Raw genomic sequence first — 22,666 nt, forward strand, 5'->3', positions numbered from 1 at the left:
ATCACCCCAGGTCCTCTGGCCACTAGTGGATTGTGGATGATCAGCCGTGAACACATTGAATGGCGGTGCTGCCTTGAAGAGCCGAATGGCCTACTCCTGCACCTATTGTCTATTGTGTATAGTACGTCTGGGAAATTGTGTCTGCCTTAGTGAAGACAGATCCAAAGTACCTGTTCAACTCGTCTGCCATTTCCTTGTTCCCCATAATAAATTCACCTGTTTCTGTCTTCAAGAGGCCCACATTTGTCTTAACTAATTTCTTCTTCTTCACATACCTAAAGATGCTTTTACTATCCTCCTTTATATTCTTGGTTAGCTTACCTTCGTACCTCTTCTTTACTCTCCGTATTGTCTTTTTAGTTATCTTCTGTTGCTCTTTAAAAGTTTCCCAATCATCTGGCTTCCTGCTCATCTTTGCAATGTTATACTTCTCCCGTGGCAACAACTGCATCTGCTGGACTGGAGGGCGACAGATTCGACCACCCTAGGGCCGCGGAGCTTGAACCGTGGGACTGACTTACCATCGCCCGGTGGGGTATCGCCTCGGCGCAGAGGGAGAAGAGGAGGGAAGATACAGCAACCCTAAGACTTTTGCCTCCATCAGTGAGGAGGTACTTGGTGGATGTTAATTTGTGTTTATTGTGTGTTGTTTATTATTACATGTATGGCTGCAGGCGACGACATTTCATTCAGACCAAAAGGTCTGAATGACAAATAAAGGATTCAATTCAATTCAATTACTCCCCTTAGAAGCTTTCTTTCTCTTTGGAATGAACTGATCCTGCACCTTCTGTATTATTCCCAGAAACCCCTGCCATTGTTGTTCCACCGTCATCCCTGCTAGGGTATCGTTCCAGTTAACTTTGGCCAGCTCCTCCCTCATGCCTCCATAGTCCCCTTTGCTCAACTAATACTGACACTTCCGATTTTCCCTTCTCCCTTTCAAATTGTAGATTAAAACTTATTATATTATGGTCACTACCTCCTATTAGCTCCTTTACATTGAGTTCCCTTATCAAACCCAGTTCATTGCACAACAATAAACCCAGAATTGCCTTCTCCCTGGTAGGCTCCAGTATAAGCTGCTCTAAGAATCCATCTCGGAGGCACTCCACAAACTCCCTTTCTTGGGGTCCAGTACCAACCTGATTTTCCCAGTCAACCTGCATGTTGAAATCTCCCATAACCACTGTAGATCAGAAGGTCCGGGCCGCTGAGGAGGAGGATGCTCACCGTCGGGGTTCGGCGTCAGCGTTCCACCGGCCCGGCGTGAGGGCCTGAACATCGGGCCGCCCGGGGCGGCGACTGCGGGTGCTCGGAAGGCCCCGACCACAGATGAACACGGAGGGGAGGCTGGCTGGACTATGGTGCCTTCCTCACCTGGGTGCCATTTATGTTGTGTTGTGGACTTTCTGTGTTTGTGCTTTTTAAAAATTTTAAATTCAATTTCAATTTTATTTTTAATATGTTTTATTATTTATTTATTATTTATTTTTATTATTTTTCTTGTGATTTTTTTTAACGATACTGCCTGTACGGGAAATTCATTTCATTGTCTCAAAGTGAGGCAATGACAATAAAATTTGAATACAAGAATACAATACAAGAATACAAGTAGCATTACCTTTACGACATGCCAATTTTAACTCTTGATTCAGCTTGCACCCTATATCCAGGCTACTGTTTTGGGGGCCTGTAGATAACTCCCATTAGGGTGTTTTAACTCTTACAATTCCACAGTTCTATCCATACTGACTACATCTCCTGATTATATGTCACCCCTTGCAAGGGACTGAATTTCATTCCTAACCAACAGAGCTACCCTATTCCCTCTGCCCACCTGTCTGTATTTTCGATAAAACTTATACCTGAATATTCAGTTCCTAGCCCTGGTCCTCTTGCAGCCATGTATGTCTCTGTAATTCCACAACATCATACTTGCCAATTTCTAACTGACCCTCAAGCTCATCCACCAGACCGCCAGCCAGACATTCCAATCCCCTATCTCCCTGCTCTTGCCCTCACCAGCATGAGGTACAGGAAGCAATCCAGAGATAACCACCCTAGAAGTCCTGCTTTTCAGTCTTCTTCTAAACTCACGTCGCAGAATCTCCTTCCTCTTTTCGACGATTGTGCCCATGTGCACGACGACTTCCAGCTGTTCACTTACCCTCTCGATAATGTACAGAGTTTGTACGTTTTCCCTGTGATTACGTGGGCTTTCTCAGGGATATCCAGTTTCCTCCCACACTCCAAAGACATACAGGTGTGTGGGTTAATTGGCTCGGTATAATTGTAAAATAGTCCCCAGTGTGTGTAGGATTGTGTTAGTGTGCGGAGATCACTGGTCGGCGTGGACTCCGTGAGCCGAAGGGCCTGTTTCCACGCTGTATCCCTAAACGAAACCATTGTCTCCATAAAGTCTCCTATTTTAATGTTTTTCATTGCAATTGAATGCTTTAAGTCAGTATTGATGTAGTCTTCCAGGGAATCCACACAGACGTGAACCAGTCTGAAGAAGGTTCTCGAGCCGAAATGCAACCCTTGCCTTCTCTCCAGAGATTCTGCCTGTCCCGCTGTGTTACTTTTGTGTCTTTGGTTTAAAACAGCATCTGCAGTTCCTTCGTGCACAGGGAGGAGAACCTTGGTTAACATTGTTGTTATGAGTTTTGCTTTTTCCGTTTGAGCACGTAGAAAATGGGGTTGAAGGATAGGAAAAAGTGACAGACTCGAAGACACTCTGCACATCAGAGCATGAGAATGTCTATTAATTGTATTGAAGCTCTTGCAAATGGTGCATACATCCTGTGCACAATGTTTGTTTCCTCTTTTAACACAGCTTAGGTCAACTATCAGAATTTTTAAAAAGCCTTTGTGTCAATATACTGTAATTACAATTTTGTAAAAAAATTAGATGATATTGGTTTTTGGGCAAAATCAGATTTTCAGAAAAATGTTTGACGTAAATACCGAAATTACAGGAATCTTGGATGAGATGTATGAAGCAGTTAGATACATGTGAGTTCTGGAGTATTGGAGGGTGACCAAAGTAGTGCCTCAGTTTAAAAGCGACTACATTGAGAAAGATATTGAACCAAGATTCTGCCTTTGACTCAGAAACAATTCACACACTTTGGGTAGAGATTCTCTCATAATTACTGAGCCTATTTGCATTGAGCTTTGGTCTGGAAATATGATATTTGATGACACAGAATTACAGAAGCAGAAATGTTTAAGAAAGAACTGCAGATGCTGGAAAAATCGAAGGTAGACAAAAATGCTGGAGAAACTCAGCAGGTGAGGCAGCAGCTATGGAACGAAGGAATTTTTGTCTACCACAGAAGCAGAACATGATATGCACATAGACACAGAATGCTGAAGTAACTCAGCGGGACAGGCAGCATCTCTGGAGAGAAGGCAACGTTTTGGGTGGAGACCCATCTTCAGACTGTCAGGGGAGTGAGTGGTTTGTCCAGTTCCTTCTCTCCAGAGATGCTGCCTGTCCCGCTGAGTTACTCCAGCACTTTGTGTTTACCTTCGATTTAAACCAGCATCTGCAGTTCTTTCCTACACGATGAAATGCACATGCTACATAACCATGCAACAAAGAGCACATTGTTCTCCAAATTATTGTTCCCTGAACACTAGGATTGGTAATCTTATTTTTGGATCGATTATATGAAATAATGGATTGAGATTGTGACATGCATCTCCTCATCATGCCTGGCACAATGGATTTGTCAACGCCCAAAGTTAACTACAATGAGCGGGCTAAAAGGAAATGCTGAACTTGCTTTCAGATTTTCCATTTTATATCAGACGCCTACTCTCAAACGGTTTAGCTTTTGGCCAATGGTTATGATGTTCAGATGGAAAATTTTAATTTATCTTTGCAAATCTCTAGCCTCAGGATTTGTAGTCTGCAGCAAACCACCCACCTAATTACTTACTACCGAACGACAGTGTGTTGAAGATTGCCCCGCAGAGGGCAATATCATAGCATGGAGGTTTCACAACCGTTCGTGCATTTGATCCTATCTAACATCATGATTTTCGATTGAGGTCAAGGAATTACCCCAATTGAAAATCATGATGTTAGATCGGGATCAAATGCAGGAACGGTTCCCGTCGATCGCGGCCCTGTTTCCACCAATCTTTCCACCACCGCACACAAGAAGCGCAAGACAGACACCATTGTATGCAGATGCCGAGAAGTGTGTTCAACTCTGGCTGAACAACTTCTAATCTTGTGTGTGGACTCGACAAGAAGAAGATTTTCAATTTTTCAAGTTCCATATAACATATAACCATATAACAATTACAGCACGGAAACAGGCCATCTCGGCCCTACAAGTCCGTGCCGAACAACTTTTTTTCCCTTAGTCCCACCTGCCTGCACTCATACCATAACCCTCCATTCCCTTCTCATCCATATGCCTATCCAATTTATTTTTAGATGATACCAACGAACCTGCCTCCACCACTTCCACTGGAAGCTCATTCCACACCACTACCACTCTCTGAGTAAAGAAGTTCCCCCTCATATTACCCCTAAACTTCTGTCCCTTAATTCTGAAGTCATGGCCTCTTGTTTGAATCTTCCCTATTCTCAAAGGGAAAAGCTTGTCCACATCAATTCTGTCTATTCCTCTCATCATTTTAAAGACCTCTATCAAGTCCCCCCTTAACCTACTGCGCTCCAGAGAATAAAGACCTAACTTATTCAACCTTTCTCTGTAACTTAGTTGTTGAAACCCAGGCAACATTCTAGTAAATCTCCTCTGTACTCTCTCTATTTTGTTGACATCCTTCCTATAATTGGGCGACCAAAATTGTACACCATACTCCAGAATTGGTCTCACCAATGCCAACACCACTTCCAAGTTCATTCTTGATAATTTGGACATTGCCGACAAAACAAATTTATTGTCATTTTCTTTACTCTTAAAGGGCCTGTCCCACTTGCCGATTTTTTTCGACGACTGCCGGCATCATTGATTGACGTATCAGGTCCCCGAAAAATTTGCACGTGACGCGACGTATGACGCGCGGTGTTTTTTCAAGCGTCGCAACATTTTTTTTGTCGACGTTGGATTTTGAAATGTTCAAAATCTTTTGGCGACCCTGATACGACGCCGGCAGTCGCCGAAACAATCACCAAGTGGGACAGGCCCTTAAGAATGTGCCGATAGTTTATTCTGTTTGTTGGTTTAGTTTAGAGATACAGGGTGGAAACGGGCCCTTTGGCTAGCCGGGTCCACGATGACCAACGATCACTAGTTCTATCCCACACACTAGGGACAATTTACTGAACCCAATTAATCTACAAACTTAAGACAGATAAAAAATGCTGGCATAACTCAGCGGGACAGCATCTCTGGAGAGAAGGAATGGGAGATGTTCCGAGTTGAGTCGAGACCCTTCTTCAGACTCTGACTTCGGTTACTCCAGCATTTTGTGTTAATTTTCGGTTTAAACCAGCCCCTGCAGTTTCTTCCTACACATTTAACCTACAAACTTCCACGTCTTTGAAATGTGGGAGGAAACCGGAGCGATAGATCTGCTGCCTTATTACACCAGAGATCCGGATTCGATCCCGACCGTGTGCTTGACTGTACGGAGTTTATACTTTCTCCCTGTGGAAATTGCAAAACAAATCTCTGAGTTTTTTTAGGGAAATACACAAAGGAACCTATACCGAGCGAGTCATCATTACAGAAAAGTTATGTTGACAGCAACTTCAACATTGTTGTCCAGAAAATTAGAGATGAAGTTGCATGCAACAAAATATGGATCTCAATAGACGAGACAACCGATGCTGTGGTTATCGGTAAACTGGAGGCAGGTCAACCATCAAAGGAGTATTTCTTGACATCGGAAGTATTGGAGAAGTCGAAAAGCACAACTATTGCTCAGTTGTTTACATCTTCACTTGCTGTACTTTGTACTTAAAGTTCCTGGTGATGTAGGTAAAGATTTACAAGGAAAATGTGAGAGGGGGATTTTAACTAACAAAGATCTTGAAGAAGTACAAAACATAGCTAAATTTCTCAAAGGTAGTTGTAATGCACAAGATATCAACATGAATGTAGAGTTGGTAGCTTGTTTCAGGAATGCACCTGTGACCTCAGCAGGGGTAGAATGATGTTTTTCACAACTGAAGCATATTCTGTCTGACAGACGGCATAGTTTAACACCAGATAATTTGAAAAAAATGCTATTAGTTATGTGCAATCAGGCAATAATGCAGTTTACCTTTATAATTATCATTTTTAACCATATTTTGGTGGTGGAAATACATGCTTTTTATCAATAAATGCCTTTTTCGTTCCTATTTTAGAGATTTTTAGCGCCTAAACATCCCGGCTCTAATAGTGACATTCAACAGACACCTGGACAGGTACATGGATATGAAATTTTAGAAAGGCAATCCTGATCACAGACTAATAATCTGGATTTTATTCTGTTCCCTTGGCCCAGTTTTTCATTCTGATTTTGGATTTAATGTGACTGCCAGTAGAGATGACACACAAACGGCTGGTAAACTTATCAAAAAAAGGTAAGACCACTCCTTTTTACAAAATTACCATGTCTCAGTTTATTCCTTTGACTGTCATGTTCTCCCTCCTTATCTTCCAAATAAGGAGTTTAGCAAATGAATAATAATATTACCTCCAGGACCAAGAGTCTCTCGTTGGTTATATGTGTAATTACATATCAATTTTAAAAATTGCAACAACCACCTTTCACTCTATTTTCAGTCAATTCCTCGTCCAGTCATTGGATAGATATCTACTAAATTCATGTTTTAAAACAAAACGTTTTAAATATATTGCGAATGGCCAAATAGAAGTTTTACAATTCATGTAAAAACCTATAAATACGATGGAAATTTTACTAAATTAGATTAAACACATTACTTTTCTTCCATAATTAATATGCTTTGGCTTAATTTTTCTTATACAGCTTGTCCTTTTGATTCCTCATCTTGTACATGGGCATTACGTTACAATACAGATAACATGGCGTAGACAAAAACATTCTGCTTAAACTTATCCTGGAGAATATAAAATAATAGACAACACATTCACGGTTTGGCAGATTTAGCAGTTACATTGATGATACCTTGAGTGGTGAATTTATCCAGTCATGGAGCAATATTAGGCAGCTTGCTTCAGAAAAACAAATTCCATTAAGTTATAACTATAATTGGTCAGAGTTGGTTGAGTTTCATTCATTTTGAGTGCTTTGTTCAGCTTCGCTCAAATGTTGCCTGATGCTCCACATAAATCACCAGAACTGTTGTCTGGCTGCTTCCAAATTGTATCAATCCACTTAGAATTGGTCCATAACATAACACAACCAAACAAGGCGCTGTCGATAGCCATACATTATTTTATCCGTCCAAATGATGATGTTAGAGAGCACATCAAACCAGAAACAGTGGAGACAACAAAAATCCAGCTAACAGGAACACACTTGGCAGTATTTGTCAAGCATGCAAAATTAAAACAGCAGTAACACCATCACAAGGAATCAAAGTGCTTTTCCAAAATGCTCCTTATGGAATGCAAATACTGTACAGGTAAAATGCCGTGGACTTCTACAAACTGTGTTGACGTCAAACGTCCGTCTCTATTCTCTTCTGATATACACAACAGTGTGTTTGTTCCATCTGTTCATAGTCCCCACTAATCTCACTGGTGTCCATACTACAGTCAGATTCATTGTCTGATTGGTCCATTCTTTCAAGCTTTGGTTCTTGATGGGACATGATGATCCCATTTGGAGTTAGGTGGGTGTGCCTTTTGCACCCTAGCGTTCCTGCATCACTCAATGAGCGCTGTACAGCTTCTTTAGCCTGCCTGATGCAGTTCAGCCATTGTTGTTTGTTGAAGGCATCGTTGGCCTGAAGCGAGTGAGATTGCCCTTCAGAAGGATCCACAAAGCTTACTCTGAAGAAGTTTTTTGCTAAGATGGAAAGAAAGATTAAATTAGCAATGATATAAATCATTAGTCGATTATTCCACTGCACTTGCATCTTGAGCTCTGTAATTTGGATAAACTGAAAAAGGACACAGTGCTGGAGTCACAGCAGGGCAGGGTGCATCCCAGGAGAACATATATAGGTGATGTTTCAGGTCAGGACCCTTCAGAATAAAGAAGACCTTCCATCTGAGGAAGGGTCCTAACCCAAAAACACCAACCATCCATGTTCTCCAGGGATGCTGTCTAACCTGATGAGCTACTCCAGCACTTTGTATCTTTGCAGCACCAGCATCTGTAGTTCCTAGCTTCTACAGCTGGATAAAGTTACTACTTTTTCTGCGCTCAAGAGAACTGTTTCTACTATTGACATTTTTTTGAGTATACCATTCCTAAATAACTCAATGTATTGCATTTTGTGTTCCTTTGAAAGTATTTTAAATGAATAATTATTGAAACTTTAAAACCAGTTAAGCGCTGCACCTTGCGACTTTGCTTGATAGTTTAATGCGTTTAAACTTTTAAAAAATTACATTTAGGCTTTTGCTGTTTGCATAATTATCATCTAAAACTTGAGACATGCATTTAGATTTGGAAAACCTCAGTATAAACTTACATCAGCAAAATGCGTTTAAACTTTGTACAAGTTTTTAGGGCGAATGGGAATTGTACCCCAGGAATAATAACTTTACATCCAGCATTTCTGGACTAGAAAAATATAATTGCTCTTCATAATAAATAGTTAAATGTTAACCTGCTAAAGTTGTCATTTAATATTCTTACAGAATAAACAACATTTCAAAATCGTTTCCACTTAAAATAACTGGATAACTTGCATTTTTAGGTGTTGGTGTCAAACACATTGAAGCCTCATTGTTTGTTGAACTGAGGAGAGAGAAAGGTCTTGTTCCCTTTTTCAATAATTGTCCCTTTAAAGGCATTGGCTTGTAGCTGGAGTTAAATGTCATGTTACAGACATCCTCCCTGTCTGAAGAGCTATTATTTTTGTGTCGGCTTTCACTACAGATCAAATGCACAATGACAATTTCTGCTGACATTCACTATTCTGCACTCTTGTTTATTTTCTCTTTTGCACTGGGGCGACAGTGGCACAGCAGTAGAGTTGCTGCCTTACAATGCCAGAGACCTGGGTTTGATCCTGTCTGCACAGAGCAAAGATCTTATAGCGGAGCAAGATAGACCACTCCTTCTAAATGCAATGGGCTGACGTAGCCTTTTTTTCATCCATTTCAGTAACCCGACCCCCGACCCAACTCGCAGTATAATCACAGTTGCAGGGGAACAGTTTGTGTTAATACATTATAATCCTGAAAACGAGGTGATGATTTTTACCAAATAACTTTTATTTTTACAAGAATGTTTCCGTAACTGGCTTCCATCTCCGCACTAGTATCTTTGCTCCACTACGGGATCTTTGTGTGCGGAGACGGAAGCCGGTTACGGAAATGGGGCCGAAAATTACCCATGAATCTGCCCATGACCGTACTGCGTCTTTTTCTACGAATGGTCTATCTTGCTCGCTGTAGGATCTTTGGTATAGAGTTTGCACATTCTTCGGTTGCTCCAGTTTCCTACCACACACCAAAGATGTACAGGTTAGTCGGTTAATTGGCTTAGTGAAATTGTAAATTGGCCCTAATGGGTATTGGAGAGTGTTAGTGTGCGGTGACCACTAGGCCAAGGGCCCTGATTCCACGCGGTATCTCTAACCTAAACACTATCTGTTGTACGTAGATATGGTATGCCTCATATTCATCTCCAACCTTTGGCACTGACTCACCCATCTGCCCATCAACCCCCCCTCACCTGCATCCACCTCTCACTTGCCAAACATGGTCCCTGCCACCACCGCTCCTTTCCAGCTTTCTATCCCCCCCCCCCACCTTACTACAATTTCTGTTGAAGGGTCCCAACCTGCAACATCACCTATCCTTTCCCTCCACAGATGGTGCCTGAACTGCTGAGTTGCTCCTACACTGTTTTGCTATGGTATGATCTGCCTGAAAAGTCTGCAAGATAAGGATTTTTCACTGTATCTCACTGCATGTGACAGTAAATGGCCTGTCCCACTTAAGACACTTTTTTAGGCGACTACAGGCGGCTAGGCTGTCGCCACATGATAGCCGGGGTGTCGCCCGTATGGTCGTGAGTCGTCTCCTCAGTAACCCAAAGAGTCGTAGCGTTTTTCTGGTCACCGCTGGATTTTCAACATGTTGAAAATTTTTCAGAGACAGTCGGCGACAGTGGGTTTGACGCCAATGAGCGTAGCTTGACTTCTCCTGACGCAGGTGCTGTTGCAGTTGTCGCCAGGTGGCGTAGTTTGTCGCCCGTGCTGACTTGGGTTTTTTTGTTGTTAAAGTAATGATTCTATTTCAAATTTTATGTCGAAGGTGGGTGCAGTCGACGGTTTTTAGGCAACCTGCTACGACTATGACAGTCGCTGGCAGTCGCCTAGTAGTCTAAGTGGGACAGGCCCATAATAAATCAATACTTTGCATAGTATTCAGTGGAAAAGATCAGAATCCAGTGTGAACATTGAAATGATTGCAATAAATTGCACATTTAAATAGCAGAGGATTTTTGTGGAACGGAGAATTGGGGAGGTAACAAAGTAGCTTCATACTTCTCTCGTTATTGCTGAAAGCGCCTCGAATGGATCCACCTAATCGCACTTCACCATCCTGCAGGTCATTCAAGACCAGATCGCTGACAGGGATGGGTTGCCTGTACAGCTGGTAGCACAGCTGTTCACTGCACGTCACCACTCGGGTAATTACAAGCACTTCCTGAAAGAGGAAAACATGGAGCTTCTGTAAAATAAAAAGAAACAACGACTTAGAGGGCGGTGGGTACATACAATGACCTGCCAGAGCAGGTCGCTGAGGCAGATCATAGAACAGCATTTGAAATACACTTGGATAGGAATGTAGGGTGGAACTGCAGATGCTGGTTTAAATCAAAGATAGACACAAAATGCTGGAGTAACTCAGCGGGTCAGGCAGCATCTCTGGAGAAATGGTAAAGGTGGTGTTTCGGCAGCATCTCTGGAGAAATGGTAAAGGTGGTGTTTCGGGCCGAGTTCCTTCTTCAGTCTGAAGGGTCTCGAGCCGAAACATCACCTATTCCTTTTCTCCAGAGATGCTGCCTGACACGCTGAATTATTTCAGCATTTTGTCTCTCACTTAGACAGGTATATGGAGAGAAAAGGTCTGGAGAGATATGGGCTAAATGGGACATCTTGGTTAGTATAGACAAGTGGGGCAGGAAGGCCTGTTTCCATGCAGAATGTCTCTGTCTTGATTCTGCTTTTCAAGCAGCATGCCTGGAGAACATGATATGAATTAGAAAGGTAGCCCACATAATAGCTGTGAGATTAAGAGCTTTTTAAAAACATATGATTGATAATGCAATGTACGATTTCATTTTGTCTACACGGGAGCAGGTCAGTTTCATATTCTAATGACAGATGGAGATACACGGCCACTTGACGATTACAGGAGTAATAGTGTGCTTATAAATAATGCACAGTGCGCACTTGTTGTCCAGATAGATCAACTGTATCACAGTATAATCAATCATAACTGCATGGTGAGGGTTATGTATTAATTTTGAGATTAAATTAACTTTGACAAAGACAAAAGGCTTTGCCAGGGACTTCAGAAGTCCTCAGATACAAATTATTATTACAAATCTCGTTTTATATTAGATACAGTTGTTGGTGTTGTTTGTCCTATGTAGTCGAAGAAGACCATGACTTCAGTGTTTTTGTTTGTGGGTCTGGAGGTGACTGGTGAGACTGATCCGGGCCCAGAAGGCTCGCCTGCATATGGGACACAGTTGGGTGGGTGCTGCAGTAGAAGTTGAAGTGGCTCGAGCGCGCTTCCTCTGAGCTTCTGCAATGCACTTCTTCTCAGCTGCATGCACTCCTGTAGTGATCTTGCTTTGCTAAGTACATACAGTACAACGTACACATCAGGGTGAATACAAGGTACTGTATTGCAGTATTATTGTACCACAAAATATGATTCCTTCTAATTATTTTCCAAGTTTACATTTTACACAATCAAAACGTTCAAGATTTCTGTATCCCAACAAATGTCACTTCAGTCTTAATCCTACAAAGGTTATTCATCAGCTGAGATATCCGTGTTATGTAGGGAAGGAGGGATTATTAAACAGGGAGGCCTGCCCTTCAACTGTAACATTAAAGTCACACAGCTTGAAAGAGCAGACTGGTTTTGATCTTTTCATCACGCACAAAATAAATCTCATCAATCTGGGTCACAATAGCTAGTTCCTCGGTAAAATCTCACTTTCAAAGCCTCATTTTTAAAGTATAATCACTGGATCAGTTTGGGCCTTATAATCATATGAAATATTTTGGTTCAGTATATAAGTTACTAAACCATTCGTAATGCTATTGCCCAAATCGCATGCGCTTCTTTACTTCATACTAATGAGCTGCTATTTTCTGTATTTCTCTATCAAAATTAGGTTCTAAGACAACTCTTCCCAAGACTGACTTACAAATACCACAGTTTGACGCCATTCAAATTATTCTTAAAAGACCTAGCGATAACTTGTAGCACTATTCAAAGGCAAGCATAGAATGGGAAAATAGAATATCATAGAGCACTTACTGCTCCCCTGTTGTTTTTCAAGTCTCCATGACAACACAGCATCTTAGAATTTTCGATCAGAGGGTCTTTTTGACTCTCTTCAAGAAAGACGAGCCTCTCCTTGTAAAACTGGCATTCCGATTCCCCAGTCTTCTTGTTGATTTCAGCTACAATCCCTTGAACAATATTAATCTGAAAGACAAAAGAGCCATGTAGATTATTAATCACAGCAAGAAATTATTAAAACTGCAATCACAGGAAAGACTGCATTTCTAGGAATTATTTTAATTTTACTGCCAGTCAGTGGGAAAAATTGAATTTGCACGACAAAAAATCCTCTGTCATTTTTATGAGACCATATTTGCATTAACCATTTATCTATTTATCCATATAAATTAAGCACTACCCCAAAAAATCTCCCATTTTCCCACCTCAAAATCCTGAGGCAAAATTAATTTCCATCACAGGATAAAGTAAGCTGCATGTAAAATGTTTTTTGTGTGTGATGTGAATATTTTTAGAACACGTACACATAGACCACACTTATTTTGAGCATTCTGTAATTCAGGAATTTTTGCATGTGTCATCATTTCTCCGGAGGTCTTAACTTGGCAATTTGCTTTCCTTGAATGTCAAATCTTGAATCGCTAGCGACAGCTGTATCAGACTAATTTAATCCCTGCCTAATTAAAACCTTTGTTGTTTATTTATATCATCACACGTTTCCCCCGAACCCCGGCTTTTACAGTTTTGTGCAAAGAGAGCCATTAACATTCTACCCGAGGGCAAATATAATTCTGCATATATCTTGCAGAAGTTGCTGAATCGAAGATGTGCTACAATTTTAATGGTAACGCAAAAAAGTATTATGAATAATATCCATTTCAATTTTTAATTAAAGATTAAACCTATAGTTTGAGGTAGTATTAGAATCCCCTTGCAAAGAATGTTGTTTGTGTTTCAGCAACTCAGTTGCAGAGAAAGGTTGAACAAGTTAGGGCTTTATTCTTTGGAGCGCAGAAGGTTAAGGGGGGACTTGATAGAGGTCGTTAAAATGATGAGAGGGATAGACAGAGTTGACGTGGATAAGCTTTTCCCATTGAGATAGGGAAGATTCAAACAAGGGGACATGATTTGAGAATTAAGGGACAGAAGTTTAGGGGTAACATGAGGGGGAACTTTACTCAGAGAGTGGAAGCTGTGTGGAATGAGCTTCCAGTGGAAGTGGTGGAGGCAGGTTCGATTTTATCATTTAAAAATAAATTGGATAGTTATATGGACGGGAAAGGAATGGAGGGTTATGGTCTGAGCAGGTAGATAGGACTAGGGGAGAGTAAGTGTTCGGCATGGACTAGAAGGGCCGAGATGGCCTGTTTCCGTGCTGTAATTGTTATATGGTTATAAAGTATAAGAATTAAAACTCTGATATAAAACTGCCCCATATATACATATATATATATATATTTATATATGTATATATGATAAATTTTACTGTCTGACTACAATCGAATCACTTCTTAAACTGGCAAGAGTGCAGCTGGATGTTTGATGGAATCTTATCCATCAGCATTTTTAAAAATTTCAAAGTAGCTGGATTAATGGAGATTTAATGGAAAAGCCTGATCTGGTTTGTATCCTGTCACTGCTCGCAACCACTTTTAATGTATTCTAGTAGCTTTAGCAGCATCTAATCAGTGGCCTTTTGACAAGAGAAACACTTTTTAATACATTTGCGATCTTATTAAAAACAAAGTGGAGAGAGTGGATACACAAATCCCTCTTTTCAAGCTGGTTTTCTTCAACTGAACACCATGTACAGAAGTTCAAGGACAATTTATCGTTTTTTGTTTAATATGGTGCAGTAATGTTTGAAAAGTGTTAGTAACAAAAGTCCCTGAAATTCCATTTTCTCATTCCAATCGGTGAATACAATTTTAAAAGATTAATTTTCAAAAATGTCTTTCATATATTAGTGCACATTAGTTTGTACAGGAATATTTAAATTATAAGCAGCAAAAGATATATTCAATAATATTTCCAGCTTCTCACTTAATATCAAACCCTTGAATGTCTAGTCTATGTAGAGGACTGATATATAAATCAAGAGTACAGGTCTTCTCCAAGATGTGGAGGAAGGAACGGCAGATGCTGGTTTAAACTGAAGATGGACACAAAATGCTGGAGTAACTCAGTGGGTCAGGCAGCGAAGAGAGTCTGGAGAGAAGGAATATGTGATGTTTCAGGTCGAGACCCTTTAGACCAGTGGTTCCCAACGTGGGGGGTACGCCCCACAGGGGGGCAATTTGATTTTTAAGGGGGGCAATTGAGCGCGACTGAGGAGGTCTGGGTCCAAATTTTCGATTTTTATTTTTTTGGATTTTCCATCAGGTAAACATATGTTTTATGTTTCAGATGTTATTTTGAGTAAATAATTTTTTTGGGGTAAAAAGGTCTTTATTGTGTAGTTATTACATAATCACCGCGCCATCGCTCTTCATGCACGTCGCACGAAGCGCACGAGGTCATGGGAGAACCTTATTTATTGAATTGGATTTAGAAATGCGATTCAAAGAGCTTTTGCTAAGTTACCCTTGTAATATCTATTTCCTCCGTTTTCTCTCAAGGGAAAGCAGGTCGAGATCAGGATTTTAGACCGAGAGGTGGGGGAAAGGTTGGGAACCACGAGACCGAGAGTCAGAAGGATAACGATGATAGACGAGATGTAGAAGATATAGAACAAATGATGAAAGATATGATAAAGGAAATAGGCCATTGTTAGCTAGGGGCAAGGTGAAAACGAGTACAGACAACGAGACTCAACAAGACGACTGAAGCTGGTATGATGTGGGTGGGGGAGGGATGGAGAGAGAGGGGATACAAGGGTTAGATAAGTCAATATTCATATCACTGTTGTATCCCAAGGATACTGTTCCTGTGAAACGTTTGTTATGTGAACAGTTCGTAAGTCGGAAATGCGGTTTCTTGGCATTTAAAAATATATTAAATATATTTACAAACATGGCCAATGATCAGTCTCAATGATCTGACCACGTTGCTGCCATGAAAACCTCAATTTCTTATCCAGCTTTCATATTCTGTAGCCCAATCGAACGTATTATTTCTGCACCAATGTTGGGAGGCAGCACGAGCACAATGAATCCTCTTTGTTACTTACTGCTTCTTCTAGATGCTGTTTATCTGGTTGGTCGTTCGGCGTATGTCTGAGGATCTCTTTCAGCAGTAGCGGGTACTTCACCAATCGACTGCGTGGAATATCAAGGAAATTCCAAAGATCCAGCTTGCGACTAAAGGGAGATTCTAAACAACGTTGTAGAAAGTCGTGGACTCTATGATCCAGTTTCTTGTGATCCAAAAGAGCCTTTGCTGCCACTTGGTTGCTGCAGTAACTATCATAGGAGTTTAAACACGGAAGCTAAAGAGAAGGAAAACAGTCTTTAATAGTCAGGCCACACGGATGTGCTTCAGAAACATGGTTATTCGACCGTATCACCAAATCATATTAACTTAAGAAAGCTATCGACAAAAGCCAGAAATAAAGTTTTAAATGATTCAGAAGTGCTGGGAATATATTGCAGCTCAGTTACCGCTTGTAAAAGTCAGGTCATAACAATTGATCGAATGATGCAGAAAACAGGCCCTTCGGCCCACCGGTCGATGCTGACCAATCACTCGTTCACATCAGACCTACATTATCCTACTTTCTCATCTACTCCCCGCATACCAAGGGTCATTTACAGACCATTTAACCTACTAAACCGCACATCTTTGTGGGCATACATAATCGGAGCAGAATTAAGCCATTCACCACATCTAGTCTATTCTGCCATTCAATCATGGCTGATCTATCTCTCCCACCTAACCCCATTCTCCTGCCTTCTCCCCATAACCCCTGACACCCGAACTAATCAAGAATCTATCTATCTCTCTGCCTTAAACACATCCATTGACTTGGCTTCGACAGCCTTCTGTGGCAAAGAATTCCACAGATTCATCACCCTCTGACTAAAGAAATTCCTCCTCATCTCCTTCCTAAAGGAACGTGTGTTAATTCTGGGACTATGACCTCTAGTCCTAGACTTTCCCACTAGTGGAAACATCCTCTCCACATCCAGTCTATCCAAGCTTCCATCCAGTGATGTTTGATGAAACTCATGCAGTGACAGGGAGTGTGTGAAAAACACACACACACACACATCAACCCTGTCTCTCTCTCTTACAGGTGCTGACTGGTGCCCTGTGCCAATCCATCAACTACTGCCAACAACAGAGAAAAAATAGCGAGGTTTAAAGGAAAGCACACTAATCTTTGCAACAAGGTACCTGAATGATAAAAGCTGCACTGTACAGTGATCTATTAATTCAACAGCTGCAGAATTGGTCATATTTAGAGGATAAATTATTTTTGGGCCAAAAGACTTAAAAGTTGAAGTTGATGCAACTCAAGTCAGTTGAAGCAATGCCTATTCCAATGACTGTCACTTATTCAGACTCTGGCAAAACTGTTGTGTTTCTGGTATTTAACATAATAGTCACTACTACATTTAAAATAATTCAATGGTAAAGGGTGTACATTTGAGACTTTGAATGGCAGGTTCAAGCATGAGACTGAATAGCAGTTGACTCATCATGACCAACCCCCCACCCACCACAGCGGTAGAGTTACTGTCTAACAGCGCCAGAGACCCGGGTCGATCCTTTCTACGGGTGCTTGTTTGTACGGAGTTTGTACATTCTCCCAGTGACCTGGGTGGGTTTTCTCCGGGAGCTCTGGTTTCCTTTCTGCGCTGAATCGCTAAAACTCTCAAACTTCTGCAGTTGTACAGAGCCCTAGCGAGGCCACACCTGGAGTATTGAGTGCAGTTTTGGTCCCCTAATTTGAGGAATGACATTCTTGCTATTGAGGGAGTGCAGCGTAGGTTCACCAGGTTAATTCCTGGGATGGCGGGACTGTCGTATGCTGAGAGAATGGAGCGGCTGGGCTTGTACACTCTGGAGTTTAGAGGATGAGAGAGGATCTTATTGAAACATATAAGATTATTAAGGGTTTGGACACGCTAGAGGCAGGAAACATGTTCTCGATGTTGGGGGAGTCCAGAACCAGGGGCCACAGTTTAAGAATAAGGGCAAAGCCATTTAGAACAGAGACGAGGAAACAATTTTTCACACAGAGAGTTGTGAGTGTGAAATTCTCTGCCTCAGAGGGCGGTGGAGGCAGGTTCTCTGGATACTTTCAAGAGAGGGCTAGATAGGGCTCTTAAAGATAGCGGAGTCAGGGGATATGGGGAGAAGGCAGGAACGGGGTACTGATTGTGGATGATCAGCCATGATCACATTGAATGGCGGTGCTGGCTGGAAGAGCCGAATGGCCTACTGCACCTATTGTCGATAAACAAACACTGTAAATAATCTACTAAATGAGCTTCAGCTGAAAGTTGAGAACAATTAGCCAAGCAGATTGTGTAAAATAATGCTCAGTGCAGCATAAAATTAAAATCACTGCATGCTGCAGGCTGAACCTATTAATAGCCATGGAATGGCACGACATGCAGGGCTTCCTGGAGAATACTGCACTGCAGCTAATGATCACCAAGCAAACAACTCCAAGTGAGGTAGATTTACTTGACACAAGACTGCACAATTGTCCTTATGTAATCTATTATGCAATGTAAATCAGCCACTGTACACCACAACAATAATCTGGACTATTACAGAATCATTTTAATTTTTAGTCGGACGTAGATAAAATTTATGCAAAATGAATGCAAGATCTGAGGATTTATTAACCTTACGCTTTTACAAGAATGATCCAGTTAAAGATTTTATAAAACAGTACCGATGCAAATCAAATGTAAGGAGAGTTATAATGCTGTACATCTCCCAACTCCATGTTAACTGTCTGAAGAAGGGTCTCGACCCGAAACGTCACCTTCCCTCCATAGATGCTGCCTGCCCAGCTGAGTTACTCCAACATTTTGTGTCTATCTTTGAATTAAACCAGCATTTGCAGTTTCTTCCTAGAACTGAAGAAGTCTGAAGAAGGGTTTCGGCCCGAAATGTTGCCTATTTCCTTCGCTCCATAGATGCTGCTGCACCCGCTGAGTTTCTCCAGCATTTTTGTCTACCTTCCTTCCTAGACCTGATTGATTCCAGGCATTACATGGGTGTAAAGCTGAGCAAACTGGATCAATACTCTCTTGAGATTTAAAGTTTAAGAAAGAACTGCAGATGCTGGAAAAATCGAAGGTAGACAAAAATGCAGAGAAAATCAGTGAGTGAGGCAGCATCTATGGAGAGAAGGAATAGGTGATGTTTCGGCTGATCATCCCCAATCAGTACCCCGTTCCTGCCTTCTCCCCATATCCCCTGACTCTGCTATTTTTAAGAGCCCTATTTAGCTCTCTCTTGAAAGCACCCAGAGAACCTGCCTCCACCGCCCTCTGTGGCTGAGAATTCACAGACAGAATTCCCCAGAGTGCTGAGGGGATGCACCAGGAAGTTGGCTAGATTGGGGGGAAACTCAGTTGTGGGGAGGGATCGGTTCGGCTGGGTTTGATTTTCTCTAGAGTGAAGGAGGTACTGTGGGCTGCCCTGAGAGAGATATATAAAATTCTAAGAGGCATTGAAGGGGTTAATAGTCAAAATTTTGTTCCCATGGTAGCGGTATCAAAAAACAGAGAAAATAGATTTAAGTTGAGAGGAAGGATTTTTAAAGGGAATCGAGGGGAATTTCTCTTTTTTACCGAGTGGTTGAAATCTGGAACTTGCTGTGAGAGGAAGTGGTCAGATTAAATCGCTGCATAAGAGGTGAAAACAACCATGTCTGCATCAATAGCCTGCTGTAGGGAAGGCCGACAAATTCAAGTTGTAAGCCATCCATATCACCAGCAACCTAACCTGGTCCCTTCACACTGATGCAGTCGAGAAAGTACATCAGTGAGTTTACTTTCCGGGGCGTCTGAGAAGACTCAGCATGTCCATGAGCACTTGAACACCTACAGATACGCTGCAGAAAGTATCTCAGCCTGGTGTGGCCACTGCACTCATCATCACCTCCTGACCCTGCAGAGTGGTATTGTCAAGGACGTCTGCTACCCTGACCATTAGCATCTTTCCACTCTACTTTCTGGGAGAGGATACGAGAGCTTGAAAATCCTGACGTCCCGACTTAAGAACAGTTTATTCACCAATCTGCAATCTCCTGCAATCAGAATCAGACCAATCCCACCTTCAGACGTCTAGAGATGCTAACATGTCATCATCTCATTCAGTTATTCTTGTTAAAGTTTAGAGGCTGAGTCCACACCAACCACCGATCACATGGTCACAATAGTTCTATGTTATCCACTCACTACATACACACTGGGGGCAATTTACACAGGGTCAATTAACCCATAAACCCACACATCTTTGGGATGTGAGAGGAAACCGGAGCACCCGGAGGAAACCCACGCAGTCACAGGGAGAACGTGCAAACTCCACACACACACAGCACCCGAGGTCAGGATCGAACCCAGATCTCTGGTGCTGTGAGGCAGTGGCTCTTCCAGGTGCACTGCTGTGCAATCCTGTTATTGTCCTTAAATTCTCTTTTGTTCTGCTCGGATTTAGCAACACAACCTTTCACCACACGGTTGCGTTGTCATTGAATTTATCCTTACAGTATGGACATTGCTTACTCTGAGCTTCATGTGAACAAGGAATTTCATCGCACCCTGATGTATATGGCAATAAACTAATCCGAAACCTCTGTAAAAAGCTGATACAAATAACAAAGGTTGAATCACGTTCTTACCCAGCCTACAAGGATGTGACCAACACGTTCTGTTGTCCCATCTGGTTTCCTGGCCTCCCGCAGCCGACTCAGAAGATCTGACCAAAAATAAACGAGGAAATGTGTGGGTCAAAAGCAAGGAGGATTTCCTCAGGAGGAAGTATGTAAACATTCACCGACACATGACATCATTTCTGGTGAAACATTAAGTTCTTTATTACATCCGCAGCAACCTTCATGATTTGTCTTAAGGCCATACCTTCGTGTAAGGGAATCAGGGAATCCAGTGTTCCAAATATCTGCTTCAGCTCCTGTTCCGTCATAATAGAGAGCTTGAGCATAGGATCGCGATAAGCCTGCAAGAGATGGCAACACTCAGTATACGATGATCTTTACTTTCCATTTGGAAATTACATTTTACTCGGAACACTTTTCATTAAATAACCTCCGCGAGTCGTACTTTTGTAATCGGATTAATTCCAAAACAGGATTAAAAAAAATATTTTAAAATATTTAAAAAAAAAGGCTTAAAACAAATGTTGTGATCCCGCAATTAATTCAAGGACATTTTGGAGCAGATTGAACCCGAGACCAATTATTTTCATAGCACAATGCATGATTTATTACTGGTTGGAATGCTAACTCAGCAAAAACAAAACACATCCTTCATATTAAAATGTGTTGAAATTCACTATTTGACTAATAGCACCGATCATAGTTTAGTGTTGTTTCGAGATACAGCGCGGAGACTGGCCCACCGTGTCCCCGCCGACCAGCGATCCCCGCACACTAACATCCTACACTCAATGGGGACAATCTTTTATATTTACATCAAGCCAATTAACCTACAAACCTGGATGTCTTTGGAGTGTGGGAGGAAACAGCCTAATTTGAGGAAGGACATTCTTGCTATTGAGGGAGTGCAGCGTAGGTTTACAAGGTTAATTCCCGGGAAGGCGGGACTGTCATATGCTGAGAGAATGGAGCAGCTGGGCTTGTACACTCTGGAGTTTAGAAGGATGAGAGGTATTCTCATTAAAACATATAAGATTATTAAGGGTTTGGACACGCTAGAGGCAGGAAACATGTTCTCGATGTTGGGGGAGTCCAGAACCAGGGGCCACAGTTTAAGAATAAGGGGCAAGCCATTTAGAACGGAGACGAGGAAACACTTTTTGTGTGAGAGTGGTGAGTCTGTGGAATTCTCTGCCGGTGGAGGCCGGTTCTCTGGATGCTTTCAAGAGAGAGCTAGATAGGGCTCTTAAAGATAGCGGAGTCGGGATATGGGGAGAAGGCAGGAACATGGTACTGATTGGAGATGATCAGCCATGATCACATTGAATGGTGGTGTTGGCTCGAAGGGCCGAATGGCCTACTCTTGCACTTATTGTCTATTGACATATTTTGAAATAGAACCAGAATATTTAAGTAAACTCATTAAATGATATATTATTTTGGTAATGAAAGCCATAACTAAAAACAATGAATTTAAAATTATGGTCATTCAATTACAGTAGTATTTAAGGAGAATAAAGTCACAAAGTACATTGCATCTGAGAGCTATAACTGAAGATTGCTTTACCTTTTTTGCTAGCTTCAAGTCTTCAATTAAAACTTGTTCTCCCTGGGAAAGTTCAAAAATTGCCTGGAGAACAAAAAAAATTAAATAACTGAATCATTTAATCAGTGCAAGGAAAAAGGTGAGATCGCATCAGGTACATTGCACGCAGTCTCATTCAGGTAACGCTATCTTTGTGGCCAAGTCAATAAAAAGTCATTAATGTAATCACTTGGATAGTAGTGTAATCCTAGTTTGTTTCATTTAGTTTTGAGATACGGCACGGAAACAGGCCCTTCGGCTCACCAAGTCTGTACCATCCAGCGATCCTCACAAACTAACTGTATCCTACACCCACTAGGGACAATTTTACATTTATACCAAGCCAATTAACCTACAAACAGGGTTTCGGCCCGAAACGTTGCCTATTTCCTTCGCTCCATAGATGCTGCCGCACCCGCTGAGTTTCTCCAGCTTTTTTGTGTAACCTAACCTACAAACCTGCACGTCTTTGAAGCGTGGGAGAAAACCGAGGATTTTGGAGAAAACCCACGCTGTCACAGGGAGAATGTACAAACTCCGTACAGACAGCACCCGTAGTCGGGATCGAACCTGGGTCATTGGTGCTGTAAGCAGCTGTGAGGTACCGCTGCGCCACCGTGCCGCCCCTAATTTTAATAAACCACTATT

General features: G+C 41.7%; 1 protein-coding gene across 5 annotated transcripts in view; it reads right to left on the reverse strand.

Annotated features, from left to right (window-relative positions):
* Window positions 1–6,572: 6,572 nt before the first annotated feature.
* The window catches only part of arhgef3 (Rho guanine nucleotide exchange factor (GEF) 3), a 140,853-nt gene continuing 124,759 nt past the window's right edge, over window positions 6,573–22,666 (reverse strand). For all 5 annotated transcript variants that reach the window (XM_055647529.1, XM_055647530.1, XM_055647532.1 and 2 more), the window contains 7 exons: window positions 22,001–22,063; window positions 20,678–20,774; window positions 20,440–20,516; window positions 15,802–16,059; window positions 12,648–12,818; window positions 10,631–10,817; window positions 6,573–7,971 (listed from right to left, as the gene is read on the reverse strand). In XM_055647529.1, the coding sequence (XP_055503504.1) occupies window positions 7,622–7,971; window positions 10,631–10,817; window positions 12,648–12,818; window positions 15,802–16,059; window positions 20,440–20,516; window positions 20,678–20,774; window positions 22,001–22,063 (1,203 nt within the window). In that variant the 3' untranslated portion in view covers window positions 6,573–7,621. The remainder of the gene's footprint in view (window positions 7,972–10,630; window positions 10,818–12,647; window positions 12,819–15,801; window positions 16,060–20,439; window positions 20,517–20,677; window positions 20,775–22,000; window positions 22,064–22,666) is intronic.

The sequence above is a fragment of the Leucoraja erinacea genome, chromosome 16 (genome assembly GCF_028641065.1).
Source record: "Leucoraja erinacea ecotype New England chromosome 16, Leri_hhj_1, whole genome shotgun sequence".
Classification (NCBI taxonomy): Eukaryota; Metazoa; Chordata; class Chondrichthyes; order Rajiformes; family Rajidae; genus Leucoraja; species Leucoraja erinaceus.